At 40.1% G+C, this 24512-nt stretch overlaps 2 protein-coding genes across 2 annotated transcripts in view; one reads left to right on the plus strand and one right to left on the minus strand.

Annotated features, from left to right (window-relative positions):
- Nucleotides 1–875: 875 nt before the first annotated feature.
- On the minus strand, nt 876–10810 carry CUNH10orf88 (chromosome unknown C10orf88 homolog). Its single transcript, XM_044445716.1, has 6 exons — nt 10529–10810; nt 8059–8271; nt 6094–6166; nt 4233–4439; nt 2686–3161; nt 876–1474 (listed from the first exon to the last, which is right to left on the minus strand). The coding sequence occupies exons 1-6, from the start codon at nt 10708–10710 to the stop codon at nt 1243–1245; spliced, it is 1383 nt and encodes a 460-aa protein (XP_044301651.1). The 5' UTR covers nt 10711–10810; the 3' UTR covers nt 876–1242.
- A 10793-nt stretch (nt 10811–21603) lies between these two features.
- The window catches only part of LOC123031127 (disintegrin and metalloproteinase domain-containing protein 9-like), a 35611-nt gene continuing 32702 nt past the window's right edge, over nt 21604–24512 (plus strand). The window contains exon 1 of the mRNA XM_044445629.1: nt 21604–21709. Coding sequence (XP_044301564.1) covers nt 21640–21709 — 70 coding nt within the window. The 5' untranslated portion in view covers nt 21604–21639. The remainder of the gene's footprint in view (nt 21710–24512) is intronic.

Here is a 24512-nt window from a genome sequence, read left to right on the forward strand (position 1 = left end):
TTTCATACATCTTTCCTTAAAGTATTACTTATTTCAAATAAATAAACTGGAGTGTGTAACCTTACAGAGGTATTTGCTGTAGGTTACAGGGACACTAAGTCTGTGCTGTGAAAATTAAGGTAAATAAATTTAAAGACATTAATGGAAAGTTTCCTGCTCCCATGCTCCATCCTGGAGAGGCTTATCAAAGAATACTGCTAAAGCTAATCAATTCAAAAGTACTACAAAAGCATTTTGAACCTCCATATGTGTGTGCATGTTCTTGTGAATGCTCTCTTTTCAACATAAAATGTTGGGGCGGCATAAAAATGTTTTAATAAATAAATAAAATAAAATAAATAAAATTACATCGTATATGAGTACTCTCAATGGTTGGATTGGAATTCTCGAAATCTGGGTTCTAGTCCCCACTCAGCCATAAAACTCACTGGCTGACTTTGGGCCAGTTGGTGATTCTCAGACTAATCTACCTCACAGGGCTGTTGAAAACATAAAATGGCAAAAATGAAGAGGACCATGTAAGCTGACTTGGGTTCTTTGCAATAGGAAGTAATGACAGGATATAAATGTAGTAATAAATGGGAAATGATGTGAAATGCTCATTTCTGAGAGGACACAGGTTGGCAGAGCTCATATAAAGGCACTCCAACAACCAGTGTTTTTGTTTGTTCAGGGCTTCCCTCAGGAAGTGCTGAATTCCCCTTGCAGAAGAACTGAGTCCCATTTCTGCAACCGAATTGGCAAGGACCCATGCTTGTGAGAGAGTGTTGACAGTAGTACAAATACACAATTGGATAATGCCAGGAGTCTTTAGATAAGAATCCCCACCCACCCTCCCCACCCACACACGAGGATAGGATTTAATTCTTCTGCTATGTTAACACTGCATTAAAGCATAAGGTACTAGCCAGCTATTAATAATGCTGCAAATTGCTTTATTTAGAACACTTCTCCATAATTAAATCTGGCATAAACATCCAAAAAAGTAAGACCTTCGAAGACATTTATGAATAAATATGTGTATGTAAAAATTACCTGAACTGTAAAAAATATTGGTTTGGTATTTTTGCAAGTTACAGATATAAAGACACTAATGTTAGTGTATAATACTGGGGAAATTACAGTAACAAGTATAATTTCTGAGGGTTTAAATATTTTCAAGCCTTTCAGCATACAGTTTTCAAAAGCCTGTAAAATAAATACTTGTTCTTGAGAAACACAAAAGTTGAGCTTTTCTACTTTTCAATGACTGTCTACCCTTTCCCCTTTGAGTTTTTCTCTCAGAGAATTATGTTCTTGTAAATCATTGTTGGATTTCAAAACCAAATCCATTATTTCAGCAGTTCTATTATCTATATATTCCTGAAGTTTCTGTATACGCAGATCAATATTCTCCATTAATCTCTTTTCCATCAGTTCCATGTTTTTGGAGATGAGCTTTTCCAAGTACAGGCAAACAGGCTGTTGTTCCACACTGCAGGAAACACACACAAAAAATAAGCTGGCAAAAATATAATTGTGCACTTTAATTAACATGAATTTTAAAAATGCCTTAGTAGAAGCTTCAGCATAGAAGAATCAGTACATTTAAGAAGTATGAGTGAACAACCTAACAATGTCCAGTACTGCTAGTAAGAAATCACAGCTATTTATTTTCCCAGCCTCCACCTCAATTAAGCACTTATTTCATGAGCTTACACTGGGGACTGAAGCCCAAGAATTTAAGATAAGGTGTGCTAGATCAGGTCAAAGGTTTAGCTAGCCCAGCATCCTGTTTCCACAGTGACCAACCTAATGCCTCTGAGAAGCCCACAAACAGGACATAACTACAATAGCACTTGCTGCTAGAGTTCCCCAGAAGCTGTTATTCAGAGGCATACTACCTTTCATAATAGCGGTAGCATATAGTGATAATAACTAGTACACATCAGTAGCCTTATTCACCATAATTTCATGCCAGTGTTATATCAACACAGCAGAATGGATAGTTGGGATAACGGTGAAAGTATAAATAAGGGAAAGTAGTCAAGACTCATATAAATATTTCAACTTTAAAATGGAAAGTAAGGAAGCTTGCATAGTGGTGTGCTTTCATCTTCAATAAAAACAGGTATAAAATAGTCTAATCCTTAGATTATCAAGAACAACCTCCTCTTCACTGTCCTTTAAGTACAGGCTTATACTCAAAGGAGTAGTCTTTCCTAGAGTTCTTGCCACCAAACAGACATTAATTTACTGGAATGATTCCTGTGAGTCTCTGAACTGAGGAACATAAGAAAACCCTTGCTGGATCCGATCAATGGTCCATCCGGTTCAGCACTCTGTTCATAGGGTGGCAAACTAGCTGCCCACAAGATCCCTCAATCAGGATGGGTACAAAAGTTCAACCTCCACCTGCCAAGCATCTCAGCAATTGGTGCACACAGGCAAGCTGCCTCTGATAATAGAGACAGCACCCATCCAGCAGGGCTAGCCTTCTTCTCCAGGAATTCAAATTTCCTTGTAAAGCCATTTAAATTGGTGGCCTTGGTTTCAGCACATCCAAAAGTTGAACAAAATTCAATTGTAAAAAGGAACAGAGGATTTCCTCTTCTTAGTTAGCTAATCCAACTGCCTGGTGAGACCAGATCAGGAAAACCGTTGTCATGCTAAAGAACATTATAAGATTATACAGCCAGAACTCACCTAATAGATTGAATTCCCCTGTCCTCAGATCCGGAATTGCTCTCATATTGTTTACTCCTTTCATCTATTCGTAGATGGTTTACTTGACCACATACAGTTTGAAGAAGTGGAAGCAGAAGTGTGGAATTGGGCATACTTGGGTTTTCTTTTCCTTGGTCTTGTAAAAAAGATGATGCCAATCCTTTGGCATTACTTTGAGGAACTACAGCAAAAGATTGTGGAGTTTGAAGGCCTGGAGGCACAAACATATTCTCCATACTAGAAGCATGCTTGTTCATTTTTGTGTGCAACTTTAAATCTTCTATAACTGTTCCAGCTGCTGAATTAGCCTTCAGAAAAGAGGGTCCATTGGACAAGTGATCTAATCTCCCCAGAACAGGTAACTTCTCCAATCCATCGATACTATGGTTCTTTGCAGGTACAAATCCATTTTTTCCAAATATATTTTGTAACTTGCCTCCAAAAGGAAGTCCATTCTAACAGAAATAAAATGTAAGGACACTACATGAAGCTGAAGTGAGCAATTAGATGAAGGCCCAACAGTTAATCAGCATCTCCTGAGCTGGCAACTTGGGGTTGGTACCAAGAACCCTATCAGACCACTAGTGGAATGCTCTGTTTGCTTATCCACATCCTACTGAACTCTAACACACTTTACCTAGTGGCTCCAGGCTACCTATTACTGTTCAGAGGAATGCAGGTTTTATTGAATCTGCTTTTATTTTCAACATTGTAATTGTCAAAATTTGTTGGCTAGGAAACAACCAACCATATTAGAAGCCTCTAAGGGAGTCAAGTAAATGTAGCAAAGAAGAAACTTGCCCTAAATATTGTCCAAGACAAAGGAAGAGGTAATAACTAGGGTAGAGGAGAATATATTGTGTTTCCACTGTTATTTTCCCCATTACCTACCTGCTCCAGGATCTTAGAGGTCTTTTACAGTATGTATCTCTTGATTGCATTTGAGTATGAAAAGACAAGTTATACAGATTGGAGCTGCCTAAGCTGTCAACTGCAGCCATAAAAGTAAATTGGAGAAATCTGGCTGACATTTGAGAGGAGACCAAACTTGCTCTCACTCTAGATACTGGGTGTGTATGCCCACCCTGGCTGGAATTCCACTGCATGGATGCATACAATTTGTCAGCATGGGCTCAGCACAGAGAAATCCCAAGCACAGATCTCACAATATATAGCCCTTCCTTTCACCAGTACTGCAAGAGGTGTAGGGTCAAATCCAGTCCTCTGGAGTTATGACATCACCTCCTCTGGCCCTACTACCTTTCCCCTAACAACTAAACTTGTGGTAGTTTCCTGGGTTTTCTGAAATATTCCTCCATTCTACAAGGTTGGAGTTCCTTTGCTAACTATTTGTACTTGGTGGTAAGAGCTTTAACCAGAAGCATGCCCAGAGACATGCTTACATGTTTGGCTTTGATCTCTCGTATGGCCTTGAGAGCTTTTCTGAAATGGAATTTGTTCCTTAAGCTGAAAAATGTCATACACCAGCACAAAAGATATATAAGATTTTATAAACAATAACTTACCTTCTGCTGAAAACGAACCATATCCAGGAGCTGTTGTGCCCCAGGTGATAATTTGGATCCCACAGATTCCATTATGGTTTGTACTTTGTCTAGGTCTATTCCGGATCCTAGTTCAGTGAAGACTGGCTTAGATTTTGTACAAACTGATTTGACATGTACTATGATTTTACTGATCAATACCCTCTGTTTTTCACTGAGCGACAGTAGCTAGTGGGAAAAGGATAATTGAGTAATATTAATTTGTTAATTACTTTAACACAATGAAATAGATTCTAAGTAGGAAACTTGTATAGGAAAGATGATTATTATGGAGCTGGCCGCAATTATATGTCAGTTAAGCCTTAATTTAATGTGACATGACCAACTAGGGATAAGCCACAATGGGTTCATGCACCCCTTCACTCTCCTCCTACGTAACTGCAAGAAGACTGAAAGTAGGCACAGATTACCATGCTGTCTCAATCTGGAACAGTAGTTACCTTCAACTATGATTACTTTAAGCAAATCAGCTTCCGTAATGATGGTTTGGGGTAGCTTGTTTGAAATTAATCACAGTTAATCCTAAATGAAGTCTGTCAGTTCAGATGACATGATAAACCCAGTTAAGCAAAAGCAGAAACAAAGACTTCTGAATTTCTTCCCCTGGAAGTGTGGTGGGGCAGAGGGAGAAGGCGCATATGAGTTTGAGACGCACTATGGCTCATGCCCACTTGTGCAAGCTGCACTAAAACTTGGTTTAGGGTGATGACTGAGTGCAGCCAAACATCACAATTTAGCATTGGTTCCTGCTTTCAGCAGGCAGCAGAGCAGAGTTAGTGCTTCTAAACAGTGGATCCTTTCTGCTGTTCACACAGACAGCAAGGCAATTGCTGCAGAACTCTCCTGACCTAGCTGGGTACTCTCAATTTTCTTCCTTATGTATATATCAATGAGGAAAAGAAGCACTGCAGGAGTTCCAATTCTTCCTCACAGCCTGCCCTCCATGAACAGCATGAAACTAATATTCCTCTCTCATTTCCATGTCTCATGACTCACACTACTTTTTGGTATGGAAATGAGATTGGGAAGTGGGTGGGGAGAAAGAGAGAAAAAAGAAAAAAAGAGGGAAAAGAGAAAAGGACACAAAATCAGGAGTAGGCCCTGCTATATAAAAATTGTTTGACAAAAATGGCCTTGGAAAGATTGCAGCTTTGACATTTAGCCAAGAAATGTATTTGATCAACAAATAATAATACTGGATGTATCACTTTAATAACTGCCAATGTAGTCCTAGTCTGGTTTTCCAAGCATATTCTGTGGACAAAATGGACATACACATTACATTAGCAGACACAGCTCTCCAAACCTGTGCCTGCTAAATAATGGGATTGCTGAAACTATCTGCCCACAGTCTCTCTCCAGACCAGCTATCTGGTCTCAGAACCCAAAGATGGGGGCTCTATAGTCAAGGTGAGGCTGCAGAATAAATGTGAGAGAGCAGTAAACACATGCAACCTTGCATGCCTAGCATTTACGCATACTTTCTTCGGGAGTAAAGAAATGTAGCTGTAATGTATGTCCGCAAGGAGGAAGGGATACTCCCTTAGAAACTTGACAATTATGCAGATTTTTATGCCTAAGTCCACTACTTTGCAAAACAAATTATTTAAAATACTGTCTTTTAGATACACACACACACACCATTTATTCTATCTGCAGATTTATTCTATCTATTGCAAAATACATCTTCTTGTTACATTTCCTTTTTTGATGTTCTCCAGCATTCATACCTGAACACAAAGCAAGGCACTCTGGGGGTTTTTCTTTTATTTATCATCCTTTCATCATCAAAAAATGAAATTAAAAATATTTAACTTCCTACCTTAATTTTACAAGAGGCTGTAGAACACTCCAATCCAAGATACTTTTTGTACAAAGTAACTTTGTCTTTTTTGCTGGAAAAACAGAATGAATAAGCGGTGAAAATTGTATATACCATCATTACATAAATTTAACACTGGTAAGTCCACTGATCTAGCTTTCATGGCACTTGTCTATTACCCAGTAAATGCAACATTGACATATGCTTCCCAGTTTTTCAATAGTCTGCATTAGGTGAGATGAGATTTAAGTATCATAAAAAAATAATATGTACCTAGATCACAAATCCAGATAACCCTTTGCATGTGAAAAGTACTTCCATGGATGCGTAGGGTGGTTGTTGCCCATTTCCCATTCCAGTGGCTTCCCTCGCGCCATGTTGAATCCTGCTCCAGAAGATAATTCTAGGGCAAGGAGGCCACTAACAACGACAGTGAGATGATGAGGAATGCCCCAGTGTGCACACATCATTTTGGATCTCATCCTTTGCTTAAAATGTTGAAATTCAACTCAAATTCATGTTATGTATATTGGAAACAGTTGCATAAACAATATTCAAAACAATTTTTAGTCAATCAAAATTGGAAGAAACTAATGAATTTGACCAGAAGTTTACTTCAATTGCCTCTAGACCAGGGGAATCAGTCATCAAGGTATAGCAACAGCTCTGTCCCAATATGTTCCCTGTATGAACTCGGGAAACTCACCTGTTAGCAGGGTAAGTTGACCTGGTTTCCAGGTAATGGAAATTCATTGGCTGTTTAACCCATGAATTGTTGCAGATGTGTAGGAGTGAACAAGCAACAACAAACCCAACAACAAACCATGGCTTAAACTCTAGGTTATTTGCTCCTCAAAAACCCAGAGTTCTAGGTTTGGATGTTGCATCAAACAACTGAACCCTGTTCAGAAATTGGATGCAATGTGGAAGCCACAAACAAGCAGGAGGCAGCACACTTGCTCCCACACAACCCATACAATTCATGACTGTTGTTACACGTGAACCAGGTGCAGTCTATCTACTGTATTAACTATGTAACCCTTTATTTGTTTTGTTGCATTTAAGATCCATTTCTGTACAGTCTCAGAAAATTCTGCCATATTGTTCTATACTGTATTTCTGGCAATGGGCAGGTTCACGTGTCATATTCAGTCACGCTGTGCATAAGTCACCATGATTTGGTTATTCTCTTAACAGACGACATGCTTGTTTTTCCACTAATTCCCGCTTATTTCTCCTACTGACTCCTGCATATATCTCAGCCAGCTTTGCAAAAGAACTCCTCATTACCTCGATCTCTGTATCAGTAGCTTTCTGCAATAGGTTCACAGCTTGATGGCTATTTAGGGCATCAGCTTACCAAATGAAATTAATTTTATGAGCCCTTATGAATACAATGCTCAAATTTTGCACAAGTCCACCTCCACAATATTTGATCCTCATATTCTCCTTTACTCCTTTGAGGTTTAAATTGCTTGTTAACAGTACTTCAGTCAATATCCAACCTTTCCCTTTCACCAGCAGGTTTTTTTTTTTTAATTAATGGCAGCTCCCTCATTACATTTCAAAAGTAAGATACTTCTTATACTTACACTGCTTCAGCTACTGGGTAATATAGAAGAATAATAAGTAAATAAATATAATTTCTTGAACTTGGCACTGCTCCTTTGAATCTTTAAAAACTTACTTGAAACGACCTTAAAAGTGATCTTTCCTCACCTTAGAAGTAAATATGCCAAGCTTGTATACCCCAGAAAATGGAGTATACAAGCCAGAAACTAACTCCATTTGATCAGAAAGGAAAATCTGAATAAAATAGATGTACATGGCTCTTTTTTTCCCTAGGCTATTAGTGTACCTAGTAATATTGTGAGCTAGTAATATTTGGAGACTTATTTACAAGGCTGAATATCTAATCAGCAGTGGGTAGACTGATTGAACAATGTAAAAAGACAAACTACTGACCTGCCATATTCAAAAGTAATGACTTTCTCTCCCCTCCCAGTTGCATAGTACTCTTCTCCTATGTAGACTTCCATGTTCCGTGCCTCACTCAAAATGCCAAGCCCAACAATTTCTTCAGACCCATGAGGATCACAGTGCAAGTACAGTAAACATGGAGGGATACCGTCATTGTTTAACTGTCCTTCAAGAAGCACAACACTCTCACTAGATGAGCTGTGTGGGGAAAGGTCAACTTATATTATACACTGTAAAGCACAAATAATTCCTAGATAGTGAACTAGTAATTCCTGGATGGTAAACTTTTAAATCAAATTCATAACAAATAGATTGTATACAAAAACAATCTGAAAATGTTTAACCCACAATTTACAGTTTTAAATTATCTACCTTTCAAATGTTAATTGAAAGTCTGAATCTGAATCTGTCCATCCCAATCTGACTATAGGTTCACATTAGAAAGTAAATTTATAGCTGTACACACAGGATGGAGGTATACATCAAAACTCAATTTTACACATTAAAACTGAGATGTACAAACTGGAAATGGTGATATATTTCATAGAACTGGATCTGTCCCTTAGTTGCTTCTTGTACAAGAAAAGTTTGTTATTTGATAGAATACTATGGGAGCACTGCATTGTTGTGATGAAGACTATTACTGCTGTATGTTCATGTTTATATGCAACTTAAGACAGCCAGTCCTACAATCAGGGTCTTCAGAATGAAAATGCCTGAGAACTTGAACTATGGAAACCCTAACCTTATGAAAACAAGGGGCTTGAATCAGTTACACAGATTACACCTTTGGAAGTGACTCCCTAAAGCAGAGGGCCAAAAAAAATTGGGTAGCCTTTGAAGCCAAATCAAAATTTCTGGGCACCAGAAATTGCTTCTTCTAGGCAAGGCATTTATTCTGGAATTGCTGTGGCATGGTAACATACATTTCATCATACATTTATGAGCCTTCTGTGCTTACTTAGTGCTGTTTCATCCTATTTCTTACCTCAGAAAGGCACTTTCAGACAAAAGGCTCTTAACACTAACAATCACATTATGAAGCTATTCTCTATTTGATTCCATAAGAAATTTTTAACAACAAAAAAGAGTAATATGCTTTAAAAGTTCAGAATAGCTTTTGCAGTCGGTGCTACTTCACTCACCCTTTTTTAACTTATCTTTTAAGTAGCACTAAACACTTTTCTGCTAAAAAAATAAAAAATATAAATAAAATAGCAAAATAGCAGAACACCACTTAAATAAAAAGTCCTGTAGTCATATACTCTGATAATACATATACACATTAACTTCACCACAATATATTTTAAATAATGGGAGAACAACAACCCTTTCCATTCTACCTTAAAGGCAGCGTTAAAATAATTTTAAATAAAGTGCCACCATTGTAGCAAGATAGCTAGTGGTGAGAACTGGAAAAGTATTTTAATTTTATATTAATTAGTGTTGTCAGGTGTAAGGCTTTGTCCCTATAATGCTAATTTTAAAATGTAATAAAGGGCTTTTCCAGTCACAGACATTAACCATCTTAAAGAGTGATGAACTGAAATGGTTCTCTTATCTGCATCCTTTTTTAAATTATATACTGTATTATGAAGTGGACTCAAGTCCATAAAAGATTGTGCTACAAAAGCAGCATTGTCCTACATTTATTTATTTAGAAAATTTGTAGGCTGTCCATCACTGTTGTCTCTAGACGGCTTACAACATTATTTCAATCCTCAATAAAATAAGTTAACTGTTCCACACTGAGCATAAAACTAATCTATTTTAAAAATTAAATAAATCTAACACAATTAAAATTACTATATGTTAAAATATTGGTCAAATAAAAAGGTCTTGACCTGGCGCCGAAAAGCATATAATGACGGCGCCAGGTGGACCTCTCTAGGGAGCACATTCCATAGTTGGGGTGCCACCACAGAGAAGGCTTTCCTCCGAGTACTCTGTCTCCTGACCTCTTTTCAAAGAGGGTTCCAGAAGAGGGATTTTGCTGGCATCTATGTGAACTCAGTGGAACTTAACACTCCATAATTGTGCTTAGGTCAACAGGCTAAAGACTCTATCCGGTATCAGTCTAACTTCAATCCCATTCATTTCAATGGGCATACTTTAAGTAGGACTAAAGCGTAGATACGACCCTACCACCGTCACCCTTTAAGGGCCCTACAAGATTCTACTGCTGTTTTCAATTTGCATTTGCTCAGGCCGAAGGGGGCATCTGGGACAGAAGGGGGCATCTGGGCCAGCCCTTTGACAGTGCACCTTCGCGGTGGCCACAGGGGACTTCACCTGCCAACCGAACCGAGAGCGTTGCGACCGCCCCCTTGGTACATTCCCTCATCGTGGCTTCCTCCACAGTCACCTGCGCTGCCAAGGATATCCAGGCCCCGGCCCCGTGGTGTTCATTCCCATCCCTGTTCTTCCCCACCCCGAGCCAAGGTGCCCTCTTTACCCGGTCGGCGCGGGTCCCGAAAGCTCCCAGGCGGCATCGAGCTCCCCCTCCGAGACGAGGCGCACGACGCTCGCCAGGTCCGTGCGGCACTCCCAAGAGCAAGCGATTGAGAACTGGCGGCTGCCGCCGGCTAGGCCCTCTTCGCTCCAAGGAGTCGCCTTTAGGGTGTTATTATTCGCCATGGCAATTGTGGGCCGCTCCGGGCCTAAGGAACGAAGCGGTTGTTGGCCTGGACTAAGCTCAGCCAACTAAGACCGCGACAATGGGGAGCGTTCCTGGAGGCGGAACGAAGCTTCGAGAGCACGCGTAACTGGCCGGACGCTATTTCCAAGTGGAATTTCCGCCCCTCTAGAGCTTCAACATTATAGAGAGATAATTTATTTACGGTCTTCTAGCGCTCTGCCATAGACGAAGGAACGTATCGGTTTCACCATAGAGAGGACGACGGTTTTCTTCGGTCGCGCAGCAACCCGGATGCCCGGGTTGCAATTTGATGACGTCTCTCTTGTTAGACGCGGGGAAACCACGTAGGTTTTCGGACTTTATCGTTGCAGTGATTTGGCAGCGGGGAATTCTCACCTCCCCACTTCCGAAAAGTAGAAGCAAAGATACAAAGGCATGCATTTTCAAAACCAGGTCTTCCTGTGTGAGGCAAAAGTCATTCGTGAAGTGTTACTTTATTTTAGACTGAAATGTTTTTGAATGTATAGCAAGTGCATCCTGCGCTGAGAAAATAACTCGTAGGTGCAATCCTATGCAAGTTGCGACAGAAAAACAGGCCTACAATTCCCAGCATACTCCAGTCAGCTGTGTTGATTTAGGATTGCACAGTAATATTACTGTTCCCATGGAGCAGGGGGAGCTGAGAGAATGGCAAGCCTGTGAGCTACTGGAACAAATTTGGCATTATGACAGGTTTTTATTTCCTGTCTACTAGAATCTGAAATAGGCTAGAGATACAACTATCATAACAGTGGAAGTGCTGATTATGTATACAAATATATTATTTGCACACAGGAGCAGTTAGTGTGAAATGGAACTTTTTATTATAAAGATTCATCCACACATGTAATTCCTACCTAATAGAAAAGTAGAAAAGAAAGAGTTAGGTTTACAATAATTCTGTAGGCAGCAGTCCTATCGTTCCATCAGAAAGAAGTTTTTTTAATGGCAAAGGGCTCTAAAGTTGGACACTTCCGAGATTCTTAAGCCCTGTGGAACTGAAGGGTGTAAGGTGCAGCAGAGAGGATCTTTGTCTCTGCATCCTCCATCTTTCCCAATTTTCAGTAGTTAACACATTCAGAGCAAAAGAGAAGGAGGCTGGAGGAGGCTCAGGATAACACATATTCTGGCTTCTTCAGTCTCCTTAGCTTCTCACCTTCCAGAATGCCCCATATCCTACTCAGTTTTCAAGCTTGGAGTGAAGGCGACATGGGATGATTTCTGGATGGGCCTAGGCAACTATAAGCATCAAGTGTGCAGGTCATGTACGAAGTGATACGTGAGGCTAAGGTAATGAAAAACACCAAGTAAAATACATAGTTTTAACAGATAACAGTAGGAGCTTTGGCAAATGTCAAATGGTAGACACAGTTGCAAGCAGGTATAGAAAGAAGACCTGTACTGCGGCAAATAATAGCCAACCAGAGTAGAGCTTCTGACATCCTTTGTGTGGAAAAGTATATAAATGATGCGAAAAGTTTGAATGAGACTCTGAGACTGTGAGTTGCAGTGAACCTTTATATTTACTGTTACTCCATTGTCATGGATAATTGGGCTGGCACACCAGGGCAGAACCCCACTGTGGCCAACAGGAGGGTATCCAGCACTGTCCTTTCTATACAAGCAGCAAAGGTGATCTCTGGCTTCTGAGTTCAGAAAACTGCCTCCCACCTTATTTTTGTAAAATACATTGTCACTGTTACAGGCCTACACTGCAGTAATATAAAGCATAGTAACGTATATAGTAATATATAGTATTATGGACATAATAATTTATATAATTCATATTTTAAGTAAACTTGTTTTGCTAATAGCTAAAGACTAAAAGCTCACATACACACTTACTTGAAAATAAGGGTGTTTCCAGGCAAAGGGGTTCTAGTGCTAACAATTAGGTTGTATTTGAATATTCTGTTATTTTCTCCTAATGGACTTTAGCTAGTATAGAAAATGGCAGAAGTTGTGGGAAAGTTACCAGAGAAAAACATTGTCTGGTTCTCTTCTGTAATGGTCTGTGAAACAGCTGAGAGCCAAGGCACAATAAAAGCCTTTTCTGGAAGTCCCCATGAAGTCCCCATGTATTCAACTGAACTTACTTTGACCGAGTAGACATGCAAAAGACAGTGATGCATAAATAATTTGGAATCATCACAAAGTCACTTTGAAAACAGACCAGTGTACTAGAATTGCCTCACAGAAACATTTCTCTGATTTTCGTAAAGTTAAATCTAGTTAAACTGCTAAATTTATCTTAACTAAGAGCTGTTAATTTCATTGGAATACCTGGAGAGTTCACTCTTACACAGCTGTCTTTGGTGAGGCATGTGGCAGTAAAAACCTCAGGTTTGTGCTTACAAGATTTGCACATCCATCTAACACAGGGATAAGGGAACTTTAGCTCACAAAAGTCCACCTATCTAACCTCTCTTAAGATCTTTTGCAAGGGAAGATCTTATATCTTTGATCAGCTGCAGAAAAGTCGGTATCTCCAATGAGCAGTTCATCAGAGGGGTTTTCCTTTCTGTGCTCTGAGAATGGGAGACAAAATACTGTTTTTCTCTGAAAAAGGACCTGGGTAGAAACCTGCAGAGTTCTGGTTTTGAAGTTTGTTCTGCTTATTTCTGAGCTGATAGATACTACTCTTGCTCACTTCTGTATGGACATGAGGCTTGGTATATAGCTACTATTTGAAAGTGAAGCAGTAATTTGGAGCAGATATGCAAAATCCTTGTCTTGCTTATTTCTGAGTAGGCTTAGAATCAGTGATGATCACATTTGGCCTGCCCATTCCTCCTTTGGCCACATGCACAGATGAGATGCAGACACTGAGACCATTCAGGCAATGGATACTGGCTCTCAGGTTGAAAAAGATTCCCTGCCCCTGATTTACTGCTTTTCTGTAAGTTTTTACTTGATACTTCCCATCTTTCTCTCTAGTATCTGTTTGCCTTGTACCTTGTGGTAGGGAGCTTTAAGGTGCTTTCAGGCAGACAATTCCTCACACTGCTAATCAGAAGCATTCTATGATACCTTTCTTTCCTTAAAAGATATACTTATTAGAAAAAGTGCAGAAGACGTGATGAAGAAATGTGATGGGGAAGTGTTACAGATGGGAATTGCTCCATAATTCTGTGAATAAGGCAAGACAATTCCAGTGTAAAAACCTTGTCCAGAAGCACCATCCTAGTGTTAGGAGGCTATGTGTTGCACCAGCCCTCAGATCAAATGGGCTTATCTACTGGTCCTTCATGTATTTTATTTAGGATATTCTCTTTACTTCTCATCTGAAGTCAGGCATTGTTTTCAATGCTGCTAACTTCTATTTTGACACAAAACTTCTGTGATGTAGAAACCATGGCTGTAGTTTCTAATTTTATTTTATTTTTTGGTTGAAGGACAGGATAAAAATGTCATAAATGAATACCTTTGTTAAAATATTTCTAGGGTTGTTGTTTTGAATTGGCTTTGGTCAGGTGAGGGCATATTTAGACAGAAAAAGGTTCATGTTGGCTAAGGAATGTTAGGCCTGGGCAGTGCTTTTTTTGTAAGAAAAAAGGTGCCGGAACTCATGAAATTATTTACCTTTTACACATAGTCAATCACTGTACACACACCCACACACGTCAGTTGTGTAACGAAACATATCAGTTGCTGCCCGCGGTAAGTACTCAGCACATGACCACACGACCAATCACAAACCGAGCAGTGCCACAGGCCAAGCAGCACCATCACAACCTGCGCAGACAAAGTACACATGCATTGGACTCGACACACAAGCAGCCTGCATGCACCGTTTTAATTATTTTGCCACCGACCTGCTACACTCAACAGGGTGATTCAAATCCACGTGGACCAAACATCAAATTTTCAAAAGTTACTTTTAAAACTTGGAAAATCTGTTGAAAAAAGGTGCCAGAATTCCGTTCCCATGCATTCTATGACAAAAAAAGCACTGGGCCTGGGAATTGTAGGGCCTTTTTCAGGCTAAACATGCTAGGATTGCACCCTTAATGTATCATAAGGTTGAGCCTATTTCATCTTTGAAATGCTGGGCTGCAGGTCTCAACATACTCAGGAGTGAACCCCATTGATGGTTGTAGGCATTCTTTCCAAGCAGACTGCATAGGTCTGCTCTGTTACATTGGATGGTGTTATAGCTGATCTTCCATTCTTGCTGCTCCTATAGCATCCTCTTTATCCTATTTAAAAATTATGTGCTTTTTAATTCTATGCATAAGCATGTGATCATTATGCATTTTATAATCACATTCCCACTGAACCATGAAACTCTGGATGACTCTGGGTCAGTCACTCTTTCTGAACCTAACCTTCCTTTCCAAGTTATTGAGAAGAAATGGAGAAGCAGAAATGTAACTCTTCTTTCTTTGAGATGCCAGATTAAAACTTTTTTTATTTAAACAAGTTTTTGGTTAATTTCATTCTTTTATGTTTTGTTATGGAGTATTTATTTTAATTTAATTTTGGTTATTTTATTGGTTGTATTTATTTGGTATGTGTGGGTGTATTTTATTATGAGACGTTATCTATTATTTTACTGTTTTATCTCATAAAATGTGATGTGATATAGCCAGGAGATCACCAGGAAATCACTAGGTTTAACTGGCTCCTGTACCTTCAAGGCTTCAGATGTTTTGCCTTGAAGGGACTGTTGCTTAGCACTGCCCAGGGGATACATGTGACTTAAGGAATGTCATGGACGCAAACAGTCATTGTCCCCCTTACCTTGTTAAGTACTGGTTATAAGGTTCTCAAAAGACTTATGCACAATAAAATTAGCCATAAAATCCTTCAGATAATTCCATTGGAACAACCGGATTCCACCCTGCTCAAAGCTGCATTGATCAAATACTTTCATTAAGAACCTATATAGAAGCTGGGTATCAAATGAAACAAAAAACACCAGTTGCCTTTCTACTAAGATCGAAGTGCAGCATATGATACAATATGGAGACATGAATTGATATATAAATTAATACATGGAATTCCATGCTGAAAAACTTTTTGACTTATTGATAATATGCTTCTGGAAGAATTTTCTCTGGGACCTTGGGAGAGGGTATTCGTGTTCCTAAAATATTAAACAACAGCCTACCACAAGGTTTGGTTCTTGCGCCCCATCTCTTTACTTTATATATAGCCGATATGCAAAGGCTAGGATGTTTGGCTATGCAGTTGATTGGACTCTAGCTCAACATAAATCCTTTGAGATAACTGAAGATGTTCTTTCTTCCATTTTGGAGATACTGGATAAATATTTTTGTAAATAGAGGCTACAGTCTAACCCAATTAATACAGAAGCAACATGCTTTGTGATAGATCAGCAAGCAGAGAGCTTAATGTACAATTTAAGGGAAATTGACTCTATCACAACATGTTTCCTAAATATCTAGGGGTTACTTTGGGCAGGACACTTTCTTGTAAAGAACATTGGTTGAAGACTGCTGCTAAACTGAGAAGTAGGAACAACATTTTGCACAAATTGTGTGGCACCAGATGGGGTTCAGCAATGCACACACTGTGAATGTCTGCACTTAGCTTGGTTTGTTCTGTAGAAGAGTATTGTGCCCAGTATGGCTTAATAACCCGTACAAAAATAGGATGGATGCACAACTACATGAGCAATGTGTATTGTTAGTGGGGGTGAATTGATCTACTCCCTCATCTTGGCTGCCTGTTCTGAGTAATATACCACCTCCAGAAGAAAGACAAAAAAAAAAAAAAAATGCCCTCGCCCAAGAATATTTGAAGATCATTGATAATTCCCAGCTGCCAGTATTGAATGATACAGTTTGCCTAGAGGGAAACAGGTTGAGATCTAGTCATCCAGCTATTACTACTGCTAAGGCACTTGTGGAAGATGATTTTAATATGCACAATACGTAGAAACAACACTGGATGGAAAACTGTCCTCTTCATTGTTGTAGTCTGCCCTTCATCTTGGAAAAATCACTTGGATTTGGTATGGACAACACTAAATCCAGACTGCACTGGCCATGGCAGATGTGTAGATGCCCTTTGTAAATGGGGCAAATTACAAGCACCAAACAGAGATTGTGGATCTGAAAGACAAACTGTCCACCATATAGTGACAGAGTGCCAAAACAGAGCTTATAAAGGAGAGTTTGCTGGTTGTGACAAATGAATCAAAAAATTATATCTGCAATTTAGATATATGTTTATAATGCTTTGGTTTGGACCTTATATTTTGTATGTCATGTTTTTATGCCTGTATTTTTGTTGAAGTGTTATGTGAATGTGCCATATGATAAAGAATAAGTAATTATTAATATTGTTTTATCTATTTTATCTGATTATTAATTGTTTTATTGTATTATATGTATGTATTTTATACTTTTTTAGCATTTGTAAGCCACTGAGGGAACCTTAAGGTTATGGGGCAGCATAGAAATGGAACAAAATAAATAATATAAAAATAATAAATATGAATATAAATGTACCTTCCTTCTTCTCTTCTCTTCTCTTCTCTTCTCTTCTTTCATGTAAGTAAGTTTCATTTCCTGAACTCTGTATAAATAAGGAATAAATAACAATAAGGAAGAAATTCTTTCTAAATGTTTGAAGAAAGCTACTACAGATTAATAAGATGTTTAGTGTTAAGAAGACTTTTTCGAAACTAACTGATGTATTTTCTGTTCCCAAATTTTGTTGACAAATATTTTTATCCTAAAAAGAGTTACATTTGAATATTTGGCATTTTTCAGAGTAAAGTTCAGATTGTTTCTGAGTAATGAGAACTATTTCTGTTGAATTTGTGGTTAGCAAAGAGGGAAGCAAAATTATTTTGTTCCATGTTAATGTAGCTATTGGTTAAAAGTCTCTGTATCATAAAACATTAGATTAAATGCCAAGTACATGAACATGGCTAGTTTATCATAGTAAAAATGAGTATGTTGATGTCACCAGAGACCAGCTTTAGCTGTTGCTACAATCAGCAAACCAAGTAAATTCAAGTACTTGAACTAGAATTGGTTTAACCGTACTCCAATTTGCCAAATATATTAAGCTAGGAGTCTTCCTTCATATTTCTCACTTTTCTTTGTTTACTAAGAAAAGACCTTATTTACTAGCAGCTGTTCCTAGAAAGGAACAGAATGTGTGGGTTACTAAAATGCATGGGTTTGCATAATCAGCAGATACGAAATAAATGATGTGGCTTATTTTTCCTCCCAACATGTGACAGTTACAGTTTGCCTAGCTTAGCATAATTACCCTCCCTGGCTGTTGGTTTTCATGACATCAGAGGTGAATGGTCTGGGTCATATACAAACCACCATGTAACTTGAGATCAAGCCATGAATTTCAGAGTGGTGGTATAGAAACCACCCCAGTGACCCACCTTTGCCAGGTTTGGATGTCAAACCTGGTCTCAGTCTATATGTTGTAGTTATTGCAGCTCCAGGGAAAATACTAGGTCTCTAGAATTTAAATCTCTGAATGTGAATACAGATGTATTTTGAGCTTAGTGGACATAAACATGAATATCAGAAGTCAGTTGGTGGCTTTTTTATTCTTTTGCTAAAAAGAAAAGGCAACACTTTGGCAATTTGAATGATGTATGTGGAATCAAAAGTTTATTTACCTCTGCAATTTCCTTTCAGTTTTCCATTAGCAAAAAAACAAAGCAGAACTATTCAGTTTAGTACTGCTGTGGCCACTGGGTAAATGTTTCTTTGTGTATCATAAACAGCAAGACAATGGGGTTTTCCAGAATACTTTCAATAATGCATAGTGGATAGGAGGTTAGTGTATTACCCAAGCTCATAAAGAGTAAATATAGGCACCAAAGCAACCTGAGTCATGAATGACAATGCTGGATATGAAAGCACCTCTAAACAGCAGGCCTGTGCTTTTAGAGCAAGAGAGCACAACCTCTGGCCCAAAAGCCACAAGTGGGTCTTGGCCATTCCTTCTGCAGTCCACAGAAATGTAGTGGCCATATCCACTTTTCTCCAGATCCACTGGATGGGGATGTGGGGAGGTGGGGTGGTGAGGTAGAGAATGCTTTTGTTTCATCCAGCACACAGTGGCCTCACCTGCAGCACTAACATGTAACAGTGGAGAAGCGGTTATCTCAGTGAAGTTTGCTGGGGGGCGGGAGAAGCAAAAGCCTCTCTCAGCTCCCACTGATCTTGCAGTGTCAAGGGACAGGGAGGGAGTGTTAAACCACCCCACCTCTGGATGCTGAGATGTGTGAGAGACAGAGTATATTTGAGAATGTGCATTCAGGTATGCACAGAGGAAGTATGTGCAAGTTGGAGGAAGAGTGTATGTGTCTCTGCGTGGGAAGACAGTGCACATTTGTGTGTGTGATTGTGTGTGGAGCTGCTGTTTTCTTGGGCCAAAACTGCCCCCCTGCCATAGGGAATATGCCTTCACCTGCAGAACAGGTTGAGCCACTTAACAGGGCAGACTAACCCTCTGCCAGAATTATCTCCGTCTTGTCCCCATTGAGTCTGAATTTATTGGCCCTCATCCAGTCCATTACTCGGAACACCACTTGCCTTAAATAAAAGGAAAGAAAGAAAGATTTGTGCATTGGTGGAACTTTATTATATACCCTAACCTTAGCTCTCCCAGCACCTTCAAATGCTGAAAAGCATGGAGGTACCCTGATGCATAACTGCCAAGAAACAGAGCAACCATCTCCCAGCACTGTTTTCTAGAATCAACCATCCAAGTAGAAGCAGAAACAAAGATGGACAGAAGGTAGAGTTGGATCTACTGTACATCTCTGGATGATTTGCAGTGGACCAGCAAGGATTTAGGACTATGCTAATTTTTAACAATAGCAGTAACAAAATAAATCCCTCTCCCCACACCCATGCTGTGCACCTAAATTATACTGCTGGAATCAAGTAGATTTTTGTGTGGAAGGAGTGTGAATTCTGTTCAGTTCTGGTACTCATAATAAATTATAAAGACCATTTGTGAAGTCTTTACTTCTAAAACAGCAGTCCTGTGGTCCATAGGATGATTCGGAAAACCCCTCCCAAGGTCAACAATCCTTCCAACGCTACAATCACAGAAGGAGGAGTTAGAGATCTGACCCTTAGGCCTTGTAGTTGTCATGGGAAGAACTGTTTGACTGACTCTTTTAAGTTGGTAATTAAGGAAGGGAAAGGGATTATTCCAGTAGGCAGGGAGGGGTTGAGACAGGAGTGGCCAGGATATGAGTTGCCCTGAGCTTCCTCCAGCCTCCTTTCCTCATCCTCCAAAGTGGTCCCTGGCTGAAAACAGCACTGAATAGAGAGGCAAATATTGCTTCTGGTGCTTCTCTTATTCTGCCAACTTCAACCCTGAAGGGCATAGGAATTTCAGCAGCCTCCAAATTTCAGAGGTTTCCAAGCAATGAGGGTGCATCCCATGTGCCCGAAGTGTATTTCTTTTGCACCATGGTCTTGTTAGTGGAGTTGGGAGCTCTAGTAAAAATACAAAAATGATTCTGTAAACCCGAAGTCTGCCCACTCCTACTATATAGTTCTACCAAGCCCCAACCCAGGCAGCTTACCGGGATGGATACTGCTGAAAGGGCTGAGAGCCACCGAGGTGAGGTTTTCCATGGGTAGCCTACTGTTGCATCAAACTAATTGGTGAAGCTCTTGATAGCCACCAGATTCCACACTGTCTCCTCAAGAACACTGCTTTTACTTCTTTCTAGTCCAGAGGGAGTCTCATTTTATCGTCAGTTCGTGCATAAGAACAGAATCCTTCACTGCCTGCCCTCTTGGGGAGTCTGTCCTTGGGTAAGTACTTCTGCTTCTCTCATCTCAGTGTCTCATCATGGCCCCTATTCCCAGACTTCTGATCTGCTTCACATTCCATTCAGATTCTTCTGAAATCCAACAAGCAGGCCTTTGGAACAAGCACCCAAAGGTGTCATCCTACTGTTGGGAAAATTTGGATAAATCCTGTCAGAAAAGCATTACTTCTGTGTGCTTTTTTGCATTGTGGGATCAAATCCTGTACTTCTCAATCCAAGCTAAGTCACTGTTTAAAAGGGCATTCCCCCACTCCTTTCTCTCACCTTTAGCTGTGGGCTACAATAGACAAGCCATTTAGTCCAAATTTACATTGTATACCTTCACAATGATTAAATAATCATTGTTGAAATTCACACAGTTTACCAGGAAGTATCTTGCTAGCCCAGAGACTTCATATGCCCTGGTCACGCAGACTGTTTAGAGTCTAGATAAGAGTCTGAGCTTATCATGAATAGTTTCTCAGTAGCTGAGAAATCATTCTGGTACATTTTCTGCTCACCAAGGCATGCCTGATAAAAATATTGTACCTTTTATAGTTACCTGCACAACAGTAGTGCTACAATATCTTACTTATTCATGTTGTTTTAAAACCAAAGTTACTCCACCTAGAATTATGTTCTTTCAACAAAGCCCTCCTCCAAAGCCAAAGCCCTGTTTTTGTTATTCAATTTTGCCTGGGATGTTCTTTCTTTGGATATAAGAGGCTCTTTCGGTACTACTAGCCTGCATTTACCACTGCTAAAGGTGACATATTACAGACTAAAAAGCACGTGTGTTGAGCTGTAGATACAGAAACACCCTAAGGGTTTGTAAAACAGCAGTGAAATCAAGAGATTGCTTTCTTCATAGTGCTTGTGGGTGGTATTTTCCGGAAACATAGCTGTGTCTGTGGGTTGTCAAACTAGTTCTTGCAGTGCTGGCACAAACAGCACTTCCCCATTCCTTTCAGTGTTACCTGAATTCTTTTGTTACTGTGTTTATGGTTTGCCTTTCTGAGGTTCAATGCTGCCATTCTCTTGCCATTAGCTGAATTTACCCTGGCATTTCCACTTGAAACATCTTTGCCAATCAAGGAAGGAACACACCATGTTAGGACTTTATCTGTATGTAGTCATCTTGGGTCTACCCAACACTGGGAAACAAATGCTGACAGTGGGTGAGTTTTTTTCTTTTTATTTCTGCCTATTTAGTAGGTAATGGAAAGTTACACTGACGACCTGATACCCAATGTAATCAAAGCAAGGTACTCATTCAGAGTCAGAGACAATCTCTTATACAGAAGAAAGTTCAGCAGGTAGTGCTTACTTCCAGATAAGCATGTATCAGATCAAAATATTAAAAGCTGAGGTGTAAATGCTTGATTTCTTTGTGCATTGTGGATCTGTGGGTTAGGCATTACAGCACAATCTTACATTCAATGCAAGTGCCAATGAGTTCAAAGAGACCTACTCCCAGGGAACTAGATTGCTTCTGACAAGAAAAATAGAAAGAGTAGGTACACTGGGGGTATACATTCCAAGGAACATTTGCCATTTGTTCAGACATACAGGAAATAGATGCATCATGTGGGGAGTCCCCAGAGGAACTGCAAAGATGGAGTTTGTACAGGGTGCTTTTATAACCTATCAGTTACATACACAGTTTGGGGGAAGGTGGGGATCACGTAGGCAGTTTGGCAGAGGCACATGAAAGTAAAACAAACAGGGTTGAATGGATTAAGACAGACACAAAGGAAGAACTTTCAGGACAGGCAAACAAAGAGTTTTCAAAGGTGTATCCAAAGGAAGAAGCTTCAGGACAGGTGCATAGCACGTCTAAGGTGTACATGCGGAGCAAGACTCACAACATGGTTTCCTGATCAGATCAGGATCCCACCTCAAGTCTAAAGCTATTCTTACAGTGTTAGGCTTTCTGCAGCTATATTATGGAAGCACTTTTGCTCATGTTTTCACATTTATCACTAAGTAGTGTGCACAATGATTCCTAGGATGGAACACAATCTTGAAATACAATGGCGCTGACCATTCTTTGTAAAATGTACTGAAGGGTAGATTTGATGGAAACACCATTCAGATTTGGCAGTGATCAAAATGAAACATGGTGGGCTCCATGGTTTTGATTTGGTTATATGCCATGTTCTTCCTGAAGAAGGGAAAGTGGGCTTCCAATGATGGATGATTCAGTCTCAAATACCTAGACATTTGGATAATTTTTTTTAATTTGGTCTAGTTTTCAGTAAAGTGTCAAAGCAACATTAGGATGTTTTTTTTAAATAGTGCAAGCAGGTTATGTTTTTAAAAATTGTTTTTGCTATTTCAGTATTCAGCTATAAATTAGCTCTCTCTCTGTGTGTGTGCATGTGTTTAAATTAAACTGATTGACAATGTTGGAAGGGAATGCATAGTTAAGTTGGAGCTATCACTCTGTGTATCCAGAAGCATAACATATGTAGATCATAACGAAAAATAGGTTTAGTATCAGCTTTAGGGTCTTAAGGAAGGACATTGCTCCATACCTTGGATTTTAACAAAGATGTAAAAAATGCTTTTAAAAATTCCCTTTACTCAGTGGGAGCTTTTACTTCTTTTAATGCTTTTGGAACACTGATGAGCAGGCTTTACACAGCACTATAAAGGAGAAGCATTCTCCAAGAGAATTTGCTGAATACTTTAGTAAGAACAGAAGCTAGTGAGTCAGATCCGTCACTCACACACAAAATGGAGGATTGCACAGGCTTTCCCTCCTCCCCAGTTTACATTAGTATGTCCTGCCTGCCTTTTAAAAATATAAGAAGGAAAATCACTAAAAACAGTCCAGTGAGGATGGAATATAATGGATGGTCATGGATTGCTAATTGTTTGGCAGTGGAGGGGCCATGTCAAATGGCATGCAGTGGCTGGATGTCTGAGAGCAGCCTGTGCAATCCTTGCTGTACCAACTGCGAGTGAGAGGGCTGTCAGAGTTGAACTCCCAAACCTGAAGTTGTCACAGTCTCCAACCTTAATGGTGGAATGCATGTTCTCCTCTCGTTCTGCCCAGACATTGTCTACAGGCAACAGGATTGCTGTTTCCGTGGCTTCCATGGAAAAATTCTGTTGGTGTGCTGTGCACCCTTCTGCTGAACAGACTCCCTACCTGAGCTGACGCAGATCGTCTTGGACCTGGTGTTGAAGACTCCTAGGATGTTGGTCCTGGGGGACTTCAATCTCCATGCCGAGATGGTTCTAACCGGGGCAGCTCAGGACTTCATGGCCTCCATGGCGGCCATGGGGCTGTCTCAACACGTCATTGGCCCGACCCATGAATGTGGACACATTCTGGACCTGGTTTTCTCGACGGGGCAGGAAGAGGGTGATCTGAGGGTGAGGAATTTAAGCTTGACGCCCTTGTCATGGTCAGATCACTTCCTCATAAGGTTTGAGCTTGAGAGCGGCCTTTCCCTCTGCAAGGGTGCAGACCCAATTGTATTGGTCCGCCCCCAGAGCCGGATGGATCCTGATGGATTCCTGGAAGCTCTGGGGGATTTTCCGGTTGACAAGGCTGGTGATCCTGTCGATGTCCTGGTTGTACTGTGGAATGAGCAGATGACCAGGGCTATTGACACAATCGCTCCCAAGCGTCCTCTCCCACCTGGCAGAGCCCGTTCATCTCCTTGGTATACACCTGAATTACGGGCGATGAAGCAGGTTGGGAGACGTCTAGAGCGTAGGTGGAGGAGATCACAGGGTGATTCTGACCGAACACACTTAAGAGCCCATTATCGGGCCTATGCTGTGGCAGTGAGGATGGCGAAGAAGAAATTCTTCTCCGTTTCCATTGCCTCCTCACAATGCCGTCTGGTGGAGCTTTTTCGGGTGGTGCAGGGGCTGATACATCCGGGCCCGAAGAAAGATCTTGTGCCACCCTCGAAGGCCTGCTGTGACGACTTTGCCAAGCATTTCAGGGAGAAAATCGCTCAG

Source organism: Varanus komodoensis, unplaced genomic scaffold (genome assembly GCF_004798865.1).
Source record: "Varanus komodoensis strain SLA01 unplaced genomic scaffold, ASM479886v1 scaffold49, whole genome shotgun sequence".
Taxonomy (NCBI): Eukaryota; Metazoa; Chordata; class Lepidosauria; order Squamata; family Varanidae; genus Varanus; species Varanus komodoensis.